At 43.3% G+C, this 14,685-nt stretch overlaps 1 protein-coding gene across 1 annotated transcript in view; it reads left to right on the top strand.

Moving 5' to 3' along the window:
* Window positions 1–14,685, top strand: part of Sec16 (endoplasmic reticulum export factor secretory 16) — a 201,833-nt gene that overhangs the window by 67,859 nt on the left and 119,289 nt on the right. The window contains exons 5-6 of the mRNA XM_080275457.1: window positions 11,432–11,657; window positions 13,957–14,025. Coding sequence (XP_080131583.1) covers window positions 11,432–11,657; window positions 13,957–14,025 — 295 coding nt within the window. The remainder of the gene's footprint in view (window positions 1–11,431; window positions 11,658–13,956; window positions 14,026–14,685) is intronic.

Raw genomic sequence — 14,685 nt, 5'->3', positions numbered from 1 at the left:
CTTCACAGCATTCAACAACTTCCCATCTACTCCATATATTCTTAATACTTTCCACAATCCTTGTCTATCCACCCTGTCAAATGCTTTCTCCAAATCCATGAAAGCCGCATACAACTTCTTTCCCTTCTCTAGAAACTTTTCCACTAAAGATCTAAGAATGAATATCTGATCTACACAACCTCTTCCCTCCTAAAGCCTCCTTGTTCTTCTCCAACTAATTCCTCTGTTCTTTCTCTAACTGTCAATAAGTATCCTACCATACACTTTTCCTGTTATACTAAGAAGACAAATGCCCCTATGATTACCACACACTTCTTTTTCCCTTTTTCCTTTGTACAAAGGAATCATTATACCTGACTTGCAATCCTCCGGGACTCTACCTTCCTCCCAGGCCAATCTGCACATTTTCCACATCCATTCTACCACTCTCTCTCTCCCATGCTTCAGCATTTCACCACACATTCCATCAATTCCTGGAGCTTTCCCCAATTTAACTTTCTTCATTGCTTCCACAACTTCTATCCTACTGATTTCTTCCTGTCTTCTCACCTCCCTCCTTCTCCCAGCCATTTCCCAGCCACTTATACTCGCATTACTTCCATCCTCTATGTTCAACAATTCCTTAAAGTGTTCTCTCCATCAGCTCACTTTTTCTCCCTTCTCCACTAGTAATCTACCATTTTTATCTTTCACTCCCCTGCTAACTTCACTTCCACCCTGTCTTACTCTTTTCACCTCTTTCCAGAACATTTTCTTACAGTCCTTCCACTTTACACTCAAGTTCCTTCCAAATTCCTCATCCGCTTTCTTCTTACTCTCTTACTAATCTTTTCACCTCTCTCTTTCTTTCTGCATATAACTCTCTCTTCCACCTCTCAATTTCTTCCACGCCCCTATTTCTCATCCATTCATTGTATGCTTTCTTCTTTTGTGCCACAGCCTGTCTCGCCTCTTCATTCCACCACGCTGTTCCTTGCACACCCCTCCCTCTTCTCTTCATCTCACACACCACATCACATGCTGCACATATTTCTTCTGTGAATATCCTGCACACACCTTCCATGTCCCCCATCTGCACCAATTCATATTTGCCCAATCGTTCCTCCACTTCTCTCTTATACTCTGCCTTTTTCTCATCCTCTTGTAACCTTTCCACTCTCCTTACAAATACTCCTTCCCGTCCTTCCCTTCTTCTATTTCTCCATCTTAATTGGATCTTGATTTTGGCCACCACCAAGTAGTGGTCAGAAAGTCCACTCCCCCAACCTCTATAAGCTCTTGCATCCATTACACATTTTCGCATCCTTTCATCCACACACACATAATCAATCATTTCCTTCCTTTCATTCAGTTCACCACCCACTCTTCTCATCACTCGCCATGTATACATGTGGATCATTTTATGCCTGAAGAGGGTATTGGCTATCACCAACCCCCTCCCAGCACAAATGTCCACTAATGCACTGCCATTCTCATCTATCTTAGTAGGCACATCCCACTCACCAACTGTTCCATCCACCTTCACATTCCCTACTTTACCATTCATATCACCGATCAAAAACACTCATTCCTTCCAGACTTTTCCATGCACACTTCCACATTTGTCCAGAACTCTTCTCTCACTCTGCTTGCACGATATTCCGTTGGCGCATACACACACACAATCGCCCACACTTGTATTCCAACTTTCAATCTTACCCACACAATCCTTGACCCAACTGATCCATACTCTCTTATGCTCTTCTTCCATCTTTTACTCACAACTATACATACTCCTTCTTTGCCCTCTCATTCTTACCTACTCCTGCACAAATACTCCATCCATACTCCCATTCTCTCACTGTCTCACCTCTCCATTTAGTTTCAGTTACTCCACATACATCAATTTTCGCACCCTCAAGCACCTGGACAATCTCTCTCTCTTTCACCTCATCATTCGCTCCCCTTACATTCCATGTTCCGATTACCATGTCCTTTGTCCAGTCCTTGGTCGTCATCTGTTGGTCCATCCTTGTCCGAGGCTTATTGTTTGTCTTTTTAGTTGTTTTCCGGGGAGGGGCACTAACCCTCCTCCAACCCTTTTTAGTCGCCTTTTACGACAAGCAGGGATACTGGGGGGAGTATTCTTGAAAAAGAACCCATACCCCCAGGGGGTGTTTTGTTGTTATAGTGTGTGTGTGTGTGTGTGTGTGCGCACCAGTAGGAGTCTGTTTGGTGTGTGTGTGTGTTTTCCGATCATTCTGTGTCACCAGGGGCGTAGGCTGGTTACGCATCTGTTAATTATTGGCTGCGGTAGCTTAGTCCCTATACGTTACCATGTAGGCCTAAGTGGTAACGGGATTTTGTTGATATTATTATTATTGTAATGCTAGGTGTAAATAGGCTCGACTTCTCGTTCCTAGAACACCTAACGTGGAGCGGGCTCCTCTTTCGAGACCGGAGCTTAGTGCAATGAAGAGAGGCAGGACACAAAAACTTCAGGCAATAACCTTTACACGTATATTACCATAGTCAGACACAGGACAAAGTCAGCAGATATTACAACACAATATATAGCAAGAAATGAAACCTTATCTAGGATATGTGTATCTCTCAGGATACTTGCTTATCTGATACTAATGCCAACACAATTAAGTCTAGTGTATTCAGGGTACAGTGGATATAGGCGCGCGCGTGCGGCGCGGGGAGTGAGTCTCACAAAGGGGGGGGGGAGTGACTTGTGACGAGCCAGGACGGAGTTATGGTAATACTGGGGATATATGTAAGTATTAACAATTTGAATTACACGTTTTCCAATAGCAAAGGGACTTTGGCAATTGATTCTATTTCTGGTTTACACTCACACTAGGTACTGGGGCGGGGAAGTGTCATATAGAATTTATGGGTAACGTGAGTGGGGGAATATTACTAACACTTTCTTGTATTATTTCTTTAGAGCCTACAGCAATGGGGGTGTATTAGTACAGAGGAATTTCCAGGCGGCACAGTCTTACTAATTTTATATAAGGGACGTCACTCGTAAGTCTAGTAAATCAGATCTTGGTTCACACACTCGTCCTTTATTCCCTCACTGTGATCTTACTTGCCCCGATATTCACTATATTAAGTCACTGAATGATATTACACTAGGTTCAGCAAAGTCACACTCAACCTAAATCACTTTCACTATTTCTGGGGCATCACCACACGTATTATGAGTCACTCATCGTGGGGGACGGGGGAAGGAACACACTGTCGGCAATCCTGCCGGTCTAGAGGCACCGCCAAGGGGAGGCGTGCCGAGAGGGCACGGGATGACTCGTAGGGGCGTCCTCTCGCGTCCCGGGCTACAGGCGGCGAGGGGGCCCGTGGTCTCTGGGCTGGGCTCAAGGATGTGGCCCTCAGGACTGGGGCCGAATAGCTCCAGAAACCTCTGGTGTAAGTCTTGGCCGGAGGTGGGATTCTTATGTCGTCATGGGGGCGTAGGGAGATTACGCCCGGGTGTCCTGGGGAGGGTCGGGAGAGACTGCGGACTGCAGTCTCCAGAGTCTAGGGCCGCTGACAGGGAAGGACTGCGGCACTGGCTTACATTGGGGTCCGTCAGGTGAGTCTGCTCCAGAGCCAGGCGTAGGGAGCGGAGGCCAGGGAAGGCTGTGAGGCCTGACTGGGCTGCTCTGGTACAGGAGGTCCGGACTCTTGTCTCCTGCTGGGATGACGTCTCACTCCCTGCCTCCTTTCGTCCGTGGGGCCCGGGAATTGGCTGTGGCTGCCCAGGGGCAGGGCTATCAAGTGTCAGGGCCCGGCAATTGGCCGTGGCCTGAGTGGGGGAGTCAGCGCACCTCTGTGCACCTTCGGAGCGGCAGTGGGCCGTCTGACGAAGGCGGGAGTGGCAGTGGGCCGTCTGACGAAGGCGGGAGTGGCAGTGGGCCGTCTGATGAAGGCGGGAGTGGCAGTGGGCCGTCTCCTGCTTCAGGAGGGCAGAGTGGCAATGGGCTGTCTCAGGGGCAGCACCTTCGGAGCGGCAGTGGGCCATCTGGCAAAGGTGGGAGCGACAGTGGGCCGTCTCCTTCTGCAGGAGGGAGGAGCGGCAGTAGGCCGTCTCAGGAGCACCGCCTTCGGAGTGGCAGTGGGCCGTCTGACGAAGGCGGGAGCGGCAGTAGGCCATCTCCTTCTACCGGAGGGAGGAGCGGCAGTAGGCCATCTCCTTCTACCGGAGGGAGGAGCGGCAGTAGGCCATCTCCTACCGGAGGGAGGAGCGGCAGTAGGCCATCTCCTTCTACCGGAGGGAGGAGCGGCAGTAGGCCATCTCCTTCTACCGGAGGGAGGAGCGGCAGTAGGCCATCTCAAGGGCATCGCCTTCGGAGCGGCAGTTGGCCGTCTGACGAAGGCGGGAGCGGCAGTAGGCCGTCTCCTTCGGCCGGAGAGGGGAGCGGCAGTAGGCCGTCTCCTTCTGCAGGAGGGAGGAGCGGCAGTAGGCCGTCTCTACAAGGGCACCTTCGGACCTGCAGTAGGCCGTCTGGCAAGGGCGGGAGCGGCAGTAGGCCGTCTCCTGAGGGGTGCTGTCTGGAGTGCTTAGAACAACTCCACCCCTAGCTGGTTCAACAATCCCACTCCCTGAAGGTAGTGTCCTCCTACGATGGCGACGGCACGACGGCTGCGTGACATAGGGGTGCACGGCCCGGGCTGACATATGCCGTTATTGCTGTGGATTGCTCCAACTGGTGGCGGCTACCCCGTGGGATCCGTGTGGGGGTGTCGGTACGTTCCCGGGCACACTGGGCTGTATATCACTTGCCTCGTTGTCGGGGGCACTGCGGTATTCCTCTTCTGTTTCTATCTCGGGGGCACTAAATTGTAAGTCACGCAATTTAATTATTATTGTTGTTGTTGTTGTTGTTGTTAGTGGTAGTAGTTGTAATAGTAGTAGCAGTAGCACCGGTAGCACTAGTTGTAATTATCTGCCGGTAGTAGTAGTTGTAGTAGTAGTATTAGTAGGCTAGTAGTAGTTTAAGTCATCGGTAATTTATTCAGTGAAATAGTGACAGTACCATAAGAAATACTGTTTTTCGACCTTTATTATTACATTTATTTCAAAACTTTGGTTTTGTGAAAAACTACAAGATTGTAACTGCTTGTCCTAGAGCACTCATTAAACTGGTTCAGGGTATCGCTTGTGGCGTTGTAACGGCTGAAAGTTAGAAGATGGATTGAAAATTATTACCTATCGATTTTTTAACAGCTGTTGATTGTCGAGTAAAACATTAATTAGAATGGCGTCTTTTTTCAGAGTGCTGATAATTGTTCAAATGGAAGGGTTATAGCCACATAATTATGGAAGATTTGTGTATTCAAAAGATAGCTTGTAGTAGTATTGGCCGACTTTTCTCTCACCCGTACTGATATGAAAAAGAAAACCCTGTTTTTGTCAGGTGTTAAAATTATTGTTATTTCCAAGCTTTTATTTTGTGAAGTGAAAGCAGGACACAGTAACGACGTATCTCGGAGCAGTCATTAGTTATTGTTATCATACGTGGTAAAGATAAGGACGCCTCCCCTCCTATGGTGAGATAGATAGCGAAACGACGGGACACATTCTCGTCGGCTTACCAAACTAATTACTACTGTATGTTCTGTCCACTTTACCCCCCCCCCCTCTCTCTCTCTCAATTGAACTGCGGACGAGCAAGAGATTGGTTAGAGTATGATGCTAGTCACGACCAAATACTGTGGGAAGATGCAGTTCCGTAGTATTGTCTGCTAACATTTAAGTATGTCGCACGGCCCCTTAAAGGACAAAAATATTCAAGAAATGAATGCTGAAGAACTACAGTACCCAGCTTTATATTCTAGTGGGAATAAGTGGCTTACAACTGTCAACGTACAGGGTCCTTCACCTCGACTTGGCCCAGATTTTCGTCCTTATGTAACTTATTTCTCGTAGTTCAGTAGCAGAAAAAGACGGTGTTGCGGGTCTACATCCTTTCCATAACTTCTTTGTACCTATCACCATTTTCTAGTATTAATCTGTTGTTACAACTTGATATTCAAGGTGGAGGTACGCAATTTTAGGAAGTTAGTGTACAATGAGAATAGCACCTCTAAACCTCTAATTCACTTATTGCTGCATGCGAGGATTGCAAGCATCTCAACGTTTTGGTTTGCGCATTACACGTGTCATATATCAGTTTTTCATATTTCACGTAGGCTAAGGACCTTCACAAACACCTTTTTCACAACGATTTATTTTTTAATAGCCTGTTCACAAACACCTCTGTGTGAGCGATTTTTTTTTTTGTTTATATTACACCTGAATTATCAGTCCCTTACCGGTCAAACCGGTTGGGGACTATAGCATTGCACGTTTCCGTCAGTAGGCTGCGTCAGTGCGCCCGTCAGTCTGTCCGCAAGTTCGTGTCTGCTCTGTAACTTCCACATGAAAAGGACAGATTTTGATGTAACTTCACACAGTTGTTCCCCACACCATGACGGTGTGTCGGGCGCAGCAACCAGCCATCTCCTCCCAAGGTCAAGCTCACACTTGGGGCTGAGACAAGGTCGGGTGCTGTCCTACTTAACAGCCATACCAACATTCATGTCTGCTTCGTAACTTCCACATGCATGGACAGATTTTGATGTAACTTCGCACAATTGTTTCCCATACTACTCCCGGTAGGGGACTTTGTAATGCATGGCGATACTTCATTCACTTGTTGTCTTAGGTTTAGTAGGTTCACTAGCGCCTCGTTCTTAGTGATTTGATTCCGATATTACGCATTTATGTTTTCCAGTGTTAGCTGTATGAGTAATATCTTTTTTAGTATCATTTAACTGTGGCAATTGTATTAATTATGAAGAATATTTTTTCAGTATTCCGCCCACCTTATCTTTTCTCCCCGGTTTTGTAATTCCTAACGGGACCTTCCTCCCTTTCTGCTCACTCTCCTCGCTGCCTCCCATCCCACCCACTCTCCGCGCTTCCTGCCTCCCCTCCCTCTCACCTTGCCTCATCCCTCCATCCTTCTCCGGCTTCCTCCCCCCCCCCTTCCTCTGTCCTCCCCCCCTCTCTCCTGCGCTTTTCTTTTTGTCCATCCCCTCCTGCTTCTCAGTCCTTCCCCTTTCTTCCTCATCTCTATCTCCTCCTCTGTCCGCCCCCCCACATTCTTTTATCATGGGTTTGGAGTAAACAACTCCCATCTCTTCTCTCCTTTTCCTCTCGTGTCTCGCTTTCTGCCCATTTCTCTCCCCCCCTCTTTGGTCCTTTCTCCCCTCTTCTGTCCTTCCCCTCTCCCCACTTCTTCAGTCTTTCCCCTCTCCCCCTCTCTTTCCATCCCCTCCTCCCTGTCTCTGTCCCATGTTTCCTGAGTTCCATTCTGGCATCCCCTTCCCCCTCCTCTCCTTCCCTTCCCCCTCCTCTCCTTCCCTTCCCCCTCCTCTCCTTCCCTTCCCCCTCCTCTCCTTCCCTTCCCCCTCCTCTCCTTCCCTTCCCCCTCCTCTCCTTCCCTTCCCTCTCCTCTCCTTCCCTTCCCCCTCTCCCCTTCCCTTCCCCTTCTCCCCTTTCCATCCCCCTTCTCCCCTTCCCTTCCCCCTTCTCCCCTTCCCCCTTCTCTTTTCCCTTTCACTTTCTTCCCCATCCTGTCCTCCCTCTCCTCTGTCGTCTCTCTCTCTCTCTCTCACACACACACACACACACACACACACACACACACATTCTCAGTTCGATTTTAAAGTCATAAATAGGTCACGTGTGTGAAGATGACTTATGCCGTATTGTGCAGGTTTCGTCTTGGGATTTCATATTTATATCTTTTAAACCTTTTACGTACATCCTCGTTCATGTAAATTGATAAGTATTTCTATTTTAACCAAGGAAACTGTTTTTACGGTTACTATAGATATTGCGTTGTGGAAATAACAAGCAGTGTCATGCATCCACCCCGTGCAGTTACCGTCGGGTTACTAAAAGACCTTGCAGTGACCTGCAGTCTTGCACACACCACACTGAGAGTGAGTTGCCAAACCAAAAATCACTATTCTCGTTAAGTGTGCCTGTTGAGCGCTAGAATGCAGCCAGATAAAAATAATCCAGGTTATCGCAGGAAAAAGCTTTAAAACCTGTACAATGCGGCTACAATATTTAACCCCCAGAATATTGCTAGAATTCATACCGTTGTGTCTTGGACTATGACGCTTGAAAGGTGTGAACAGAAGCGAATACATCCAGTACCAAAATCGCTAGCGTGGCAACCCTGACCGCACAAAGCAAGGCCTTCCGGAGAAATGAGCTATCATGTGTCACCATGGGTCGTAACTCCGCAGTTTCATCGGCTGTGAAAAGGAAGAAAGCTTTTCTTTCTGATTCACTCCCTTTGACGTTCTATTTAGCTGGTAAGCACTACATCAAGTGAGTGGATGGTGAGTTCCCCCACCTACCACAATTATTATTATTATTATTTCTATGATAGCAGTATCATTTCCACTTCTGCACTCTCCTGTTTCTGGCTCTGGATCTTCCGTGTCTCATATAGTACTGTGCGATAACGGGAAAGGTTATGGTGATGGGATGATGGTGATGATTATTATTATTGCTGTTTTGTTGTTGGTTGTGGTGTTGTCACGGTACTATTAATAGCTTTGTCATGATCATTATTGCAGCATCATTCCCACTACTTCGGTCAAAGCATTGGTTAGGATCCCACTGAGGCGGGTCAAAAACGTCAGAAGGCGTGCATGATGGCTGAATGGATGTATGACTCATTCACAGAACACATTATTGATACGGTAGCTGTATTTTTGTGGTTTCTCGATCCTGTCTAAGGATTCTGCTCTCCTCTTGCATTAGAGGGAGATAGATGATTTATTTATTATTATTATTTTTATTATTATTATTATTACTAATATTATCATTATTATTATTATTATTATTACTATTATTATTATTAGTATTACTAATATTATCAATTATTATTATTTTGTATCAGTATTATTATCTGATATAAATTATTGTATTAGTAGTAGTACTAGTACTAGTAGTAGTTGTAGTAGTATCATTATTATTATTTATTATAATTATTATTATTATTATTATTATTATTATTATTATTATTATTATTTATTACTACTACTACCACAACCACCACCACCACCACTACTACTACTACTACTGCTACTACTACTACTACTACTACTACTACTACTACTACTACCACCACTGCTACTGCTATATACTGTTATTATATTGTTATTGGTAACAGTATATTTTTGTGAATTGATTTTCCTCTCCCTTTACCTTATAAATTGTTCTCCCCCTCTCAGCAGTTCATTAATAATCCTTTTCGTACATTAAAATGACCCCCTCCCCCCTTTTCCACTCCCATACACGGCCCCTAGTTTGAGTTAACCCACTTGCCCCTAGTAGTGTGATAGCTTTCTCTTTCGTCTATACCAGTACATTTGTTTTCCTGCTAAGTGTGTAACCAAGTCTTTTACTCTTCCCAAGGCAATTTGAGAGAGAGAGAGAGAGAGAGAGAGAAAATGGGTGGATAAATTAGTAGAAAGGCACACACACACACACACACACACACACACACACACACACACACACACACACACACACACACACACACACACACACACACACACACACAGAGTTAAACCTTGAAGTAAAACCTCGATATAATGGACTTCAGTAGACCGGAATTCGTTTTTTTCGGACTTGAGGAGCTACTGGACTAAATTCCTATATACCGGAAAAAGTCCGATAAAGCCAGAAGCAGTCCAGAGTGCCTGACCACTTCAGGTATGTTCACCACAATAAGGTATATAAAAGACATGTTTATCAGTGTACTGTACAGTATTGTTATATATATTATACTATTTGATTAATGTAGTGAAGTTAAAACACAATACAGTACTGCAGTGGTAGTCAAAACAATTTAAAAACTGTTCATGCGATCTGGACTAATGTTTTATGTATCGGAAAAAATCCGGTTTAGCAGGGGGAAGTCCGGATGTCGCATTTATCGGAATTTCGCGTTTTTTGGACTGGCTTGAGCCCCAGTTAGTCCGTTATAGTGAGGTCTTACTGTATACTGCACTGTAATGATGGCATCAGTTACATAGTACAAAGGCCTGGGTTATAATACCCAATTACAGTATGGTAGGTTGTGCAGCAGTTCATTGGTTGTTGGTTTGGTCAATGCTGGTCTGTCTGGCTGAGCAGGCCCACCAACTGCAGGCTAGCAACCACCCCTGCAGGCCATCCAGTGCAGTGAACCAATGTACCCTTGCGGTTGTCAGTGTTTTGTGATAGTGAAGCGCATGGAAAAGTGTGGAGGTTTGGTTCTTGGATGGACGACGCATTTGCATACCCGATGTCCACCCAGTTAGCAGGGGCACCATACAGGCTCCACATTCCCCCGTTATTTGGTTACCACACAGGGTTGTAAATGGTTTCCTCGATTACAGGAAACCATTATGCTTGTCATTCAGTGCAGAGCAACCTGACTGGGAAAGCATAGTAATATACAGTATGTGACAGGAAGGAAAGGGAGGAGGACAGACACAGAAGGTTGAAGAAGTTGAAGAAGTAGGCAGGACTGCATCATTTGAGTTGATGAACATTGCCAGTGTTGCATAATTAAAATGCCATTCATGCAAGATTTTATACAGAGATGGGGGGAAGGATGACTCGGGAAGGCCAGTAAGCCCATGTTAGACATTTCCTCTCCTGACACCCTTTTAATCCTTCCAAAGATCTTAATCTTCTGACCTACCTTGTAAGGGTTTTACAAAGAGAGGAGGGGGGGAGCAAAGCAGAGTAAATGAGAGAGAGAGAGAGAGAGAGAGAGACTAGGGTAGGGCAGTAAGCCCTTCCCTACGCCCTATTAATCATTCTGAAGATCTTAATCTCATGGCATTCCCCTTTGTGCTTACTTCTCACTGCATATGATTGTTGTTTATGGACACGTTTAAGATTTATGTTTCAGGTTTGTATAATTTATATATTTGTTAATTTTTTACATAATTTTGGGTATATTAATGCTTTACATAGGAATAAAGAAATAAGTTTATAACACTGGTTATTTTCAGCAACTTGGTGAGCTCCTTAGGGATTTTTACAGCCCTTCTCTTTCTGTATAAAAGAGACTGGTGTACCTTATCTCCCTCATTGTGTTCTCCCCTGTTGTTGTGAGTACATGAAAGCGCTTGGGGGATTTTGTTTCCCTTTTTTTCCTTGTGGATAACAGCATATCTGTGAGATGTATACATTATTTGAGTTATGGTATTTGCATTCCCCTGAATGTACAGTATTGGACCACAATAGCCTAGTCTTAAGCCCTCCTCTTCGTGGGGGGTAATATGGGATCCCCCCCTCCCCCCCCTTTTTTTTTTTTTTTTCCAATAAGAAACTTTTAGGAAACAAAGACTTAACTGTCTCACCTTTCCCCCCCAGGTGGTTATGAGAACCCTTACAACAGCACCATGTATGACCAGTACCAGCTATATTACCAGTACTACCGCAACCACCCATACTACAAGGAGTACTACCAGCAGTGGATGAAGCAGTATGGTCAGGCTTATGGTCACCAGCCCTCAGACTCATCCTTCTATGATGACCGAATCAGCATCCACTCAGGCCGGTCATCTGTCAACGATGAACTCAAGAAGTCTGTCAGCAGGTAGGTACAGTTTTGTGTTACTTTACATTGGGGTGTGTGGCTTGATTTCTTGTGGTTAGTAACATTATGTGTATTGTTAATGTTTTTGCTGTTATTGGTGTTTTTAGTTCAGTTTTTCTGTTTTCATGCAGGTGGTGGGGAGTTATATACCGGTATTTTGTGTTGATTGCTGTAGATTCAAGATGGAAAGAAAGACTTGCAGCACAGGACCCAGAATCACAAATAAACTTATGATCAGCTACCTTTCATAACTTTTTTTTTTTTTTTTTTTTTTTTTTTAAATACAAGAAATACATACTGTAGAATCTCTTCATGTCTTGTTCTTCAGGCAAAAACAAACAATCATTGGAAAAGGAGTCTGGAGTGATTTTTTGTATTTGCAGGAAACACAATGAAAAGATTGTGAAAAATTCATAATGTATATTATGAAAGAGAATTGATTGCAAGTTTTATTGTGAATCTTGGCCTAGTATCTATCTGCCGGTTGTAAAGGGATTTAATCAAAGCTGTGCATAAAAATTTTAGTGTTGCATCTTGTTTACACAGTTACAACTTAGATTTGTTATACACAATAGAAATGCATTTTGAATTGTAATTGCTTAGGTATTTTCCCCTGTTATATGCACCCACAGTTCTTGAACATTTTCATGATAGGTACAATGAACAATAGTATCTATACCTCCATTGCAGTTGTCTCTGGCTTAAAGTCATAGACAGGGTTTTTCACTGAATGAAGGCCTGTTGGCAAGTCTTTGTTAGTTGGCTAATTGTAGCCATGACTTCCCCCCCAGTCGAGGGTAGAATCAGAGGATGAGCAGAAACTGTGGCTTGTAAGTGTACAGTATTGCACTTTCAGATTCCAGTGCATTTTCATCACAGAAGTAGCATTGTTTATATCCAAACGATTCATACTTTTAATTGATGATGAAAATATCCTCTAGGTGTGATGCATGAGCATATTTTAACGTAAAGTTAAATCTGCCTTAGCAGAGATTATGGTAGATTATACAAATTTCAGGATTACAGAGTTAGTGTTTTGCATGGCTGTAGTCATTGATGTTACCACCAGACAAGTGTTGATCAGCTTTTGTGAATTGAATAGGTTAAGCAGAAAAGCAGCTGATTTTTTCTGATTATTTAAGTAATTAAAGCATACTGAACTAGAACACTGTGTGCACTTTTTTTTTTTTTTTTTTTTTTTTTTTTTTAATAGGGTGTTTGCCATAAATATCAAGTGAGTTTTATGAGTGTAGTACATAGGTAGAATGGAAAAAATTAATGAACATAAGCAATTGATGGGATGGGATGTTTTGGGTAGATTTCATTGAGAGGCAACAATTGATTTTCTTTGAAAAATTTCTCTTCTGCTTTTTTTAATAGTCTGGTGTCCAAATTCTTTCCGAAATGCAAGTTCTGTGTATAAGTACAAGTTTTACCAACACTAAAGGTAATGCATTTTATCCTTCATATATCCACCTTTATCATATTTTTTTCTTTGTACATACACTTGAGTTCTGTGCATTAACATCAGACTTTTTTAGACAGCTCCACTTAACCCTTTGGCTACAGTGACTTTCAAAATGAAAAACTATCATGCATCGCATGATGGAATGAAATGCCAATTTTTTTTATTCTGGTCAGGACATCAGTCGTGATAAATTTTTATAATATTGGTGCCAATGGTTTCTCGTAACTCTTTAATTCTGAGTGACATTCTTTTTGGTATATTTTTTATCATGCTGAACTATTCTATTCAAACTTCAGAAAGGCTTGTCATATTGAAGGAGTTTACTGAGGCTGTATCTAGCACCTCCAGATTGAAAAGTCTGTTCAGAGGTGAATAAAATTGTTTGTAGGTATATTGAATAAAATAAGTACAAATATACAAGATGTGAGGGGTGATCCAGAGCTCTGGTTAATTCCCTTGGTGTTGTGTGATGTGGTAGTGGTAGTGGTTGGTATGGATATTGCATGGTGTGGTGTGGTGTGGTGTGTGAGTGGGTGTTGTGGTGTGGTGTGGTATGTGGTGCAGTGTTTGTAGGAGTGAAGCACCTTATGTCAAACAATGGTAAGTGAGAGACATGAACAAAGCTGCTTTTAGAGGTGCTATAGCATCAAAAAATGTTATCAGATTGAAAGGATTAAGCACTGTAAAATCATATGATGATCACCAGAATAAAATACCAAGTGGGTCATTCACAGCAAAAGGGTTAAGCTTAAAATGTTGTGCACTTGAATTCTGTGTTATTTGTGTGGCCTCTCACCGGTCTTTTTCACACGTGCACTGTCCTAGAAACAGTCCCCGTCCGGCCTATGACCATTATGGCTACTATCACTGCCATCCCGCTCACCACCCCTATAACTCCAGGTAAATGCAAGTGTGGTTGTAGGGGCAACCAGCCAGCATGTGCCTTAACACTCCATTAACATTTGGATTACAATTTATAATACAGTACTTTTTTTTTTTTTTTTTTTTTTTTTTTTTTTTCAATAGTTTTTCTCCCTTCATAGCATTGATGTTTCAATCTTTTGACTCAGTTAACCTTAGATGTAGCATGTAGATGTATGAGACTTGATCTCTGAAATAGTGTATGCTATTTTATTTAGTTCAGTGGGTTCTCCATCATTTATCTTGTACTTATGATAATTTTGCTGTGGAGTCCACTTCTTAACTCCATTTGATCTCATTTCTGTTACACAAGTGTAGTGTGATTTTCAAATGGTGACTTGTAATTACTGTAATCTCTCATATTTCCTAAGCTTCCATCTCTTTCTCTTACATATATGTAAACTGATTTTCCTTGCTTTCCTTTTATGATAATTTCCCAAGCATTTTATGATCGTGGTCTTAATTTTTCACAATATAAGATACTTCAGTATCATTGGGTAGAGTTTTAAATGTTTGATGGCATTAGTACGTCACTTATAAAAATTATCTTTAATCCAGCAAAAAGAATACCGTATTCAGATACTGTACTGTTATGCATACAGTATATTGATGCCACAAGATGGATAATGACTGTACAGT

Source organism: Coenobita brevimanus, chromosome 61 (assembly GCF_032717465.1).
Source record: "Coenobita brevimanus isolate Jiangsu-jjx chromosome 61, ASM3271746v2, whole genome shotgun sequence".
Lineage (NCBI taxonomy): Eukaryota > Metazoa > Arthropoda > Malacostraca > Decapoda > Coenobitidae > Coenobita > Coenobita brevimanus.
The sequence above is the reverse complement of the archived record's forward strand: the minus strand, read 5'-3'. Positions and strand labels throughout refer to the sequence as shown.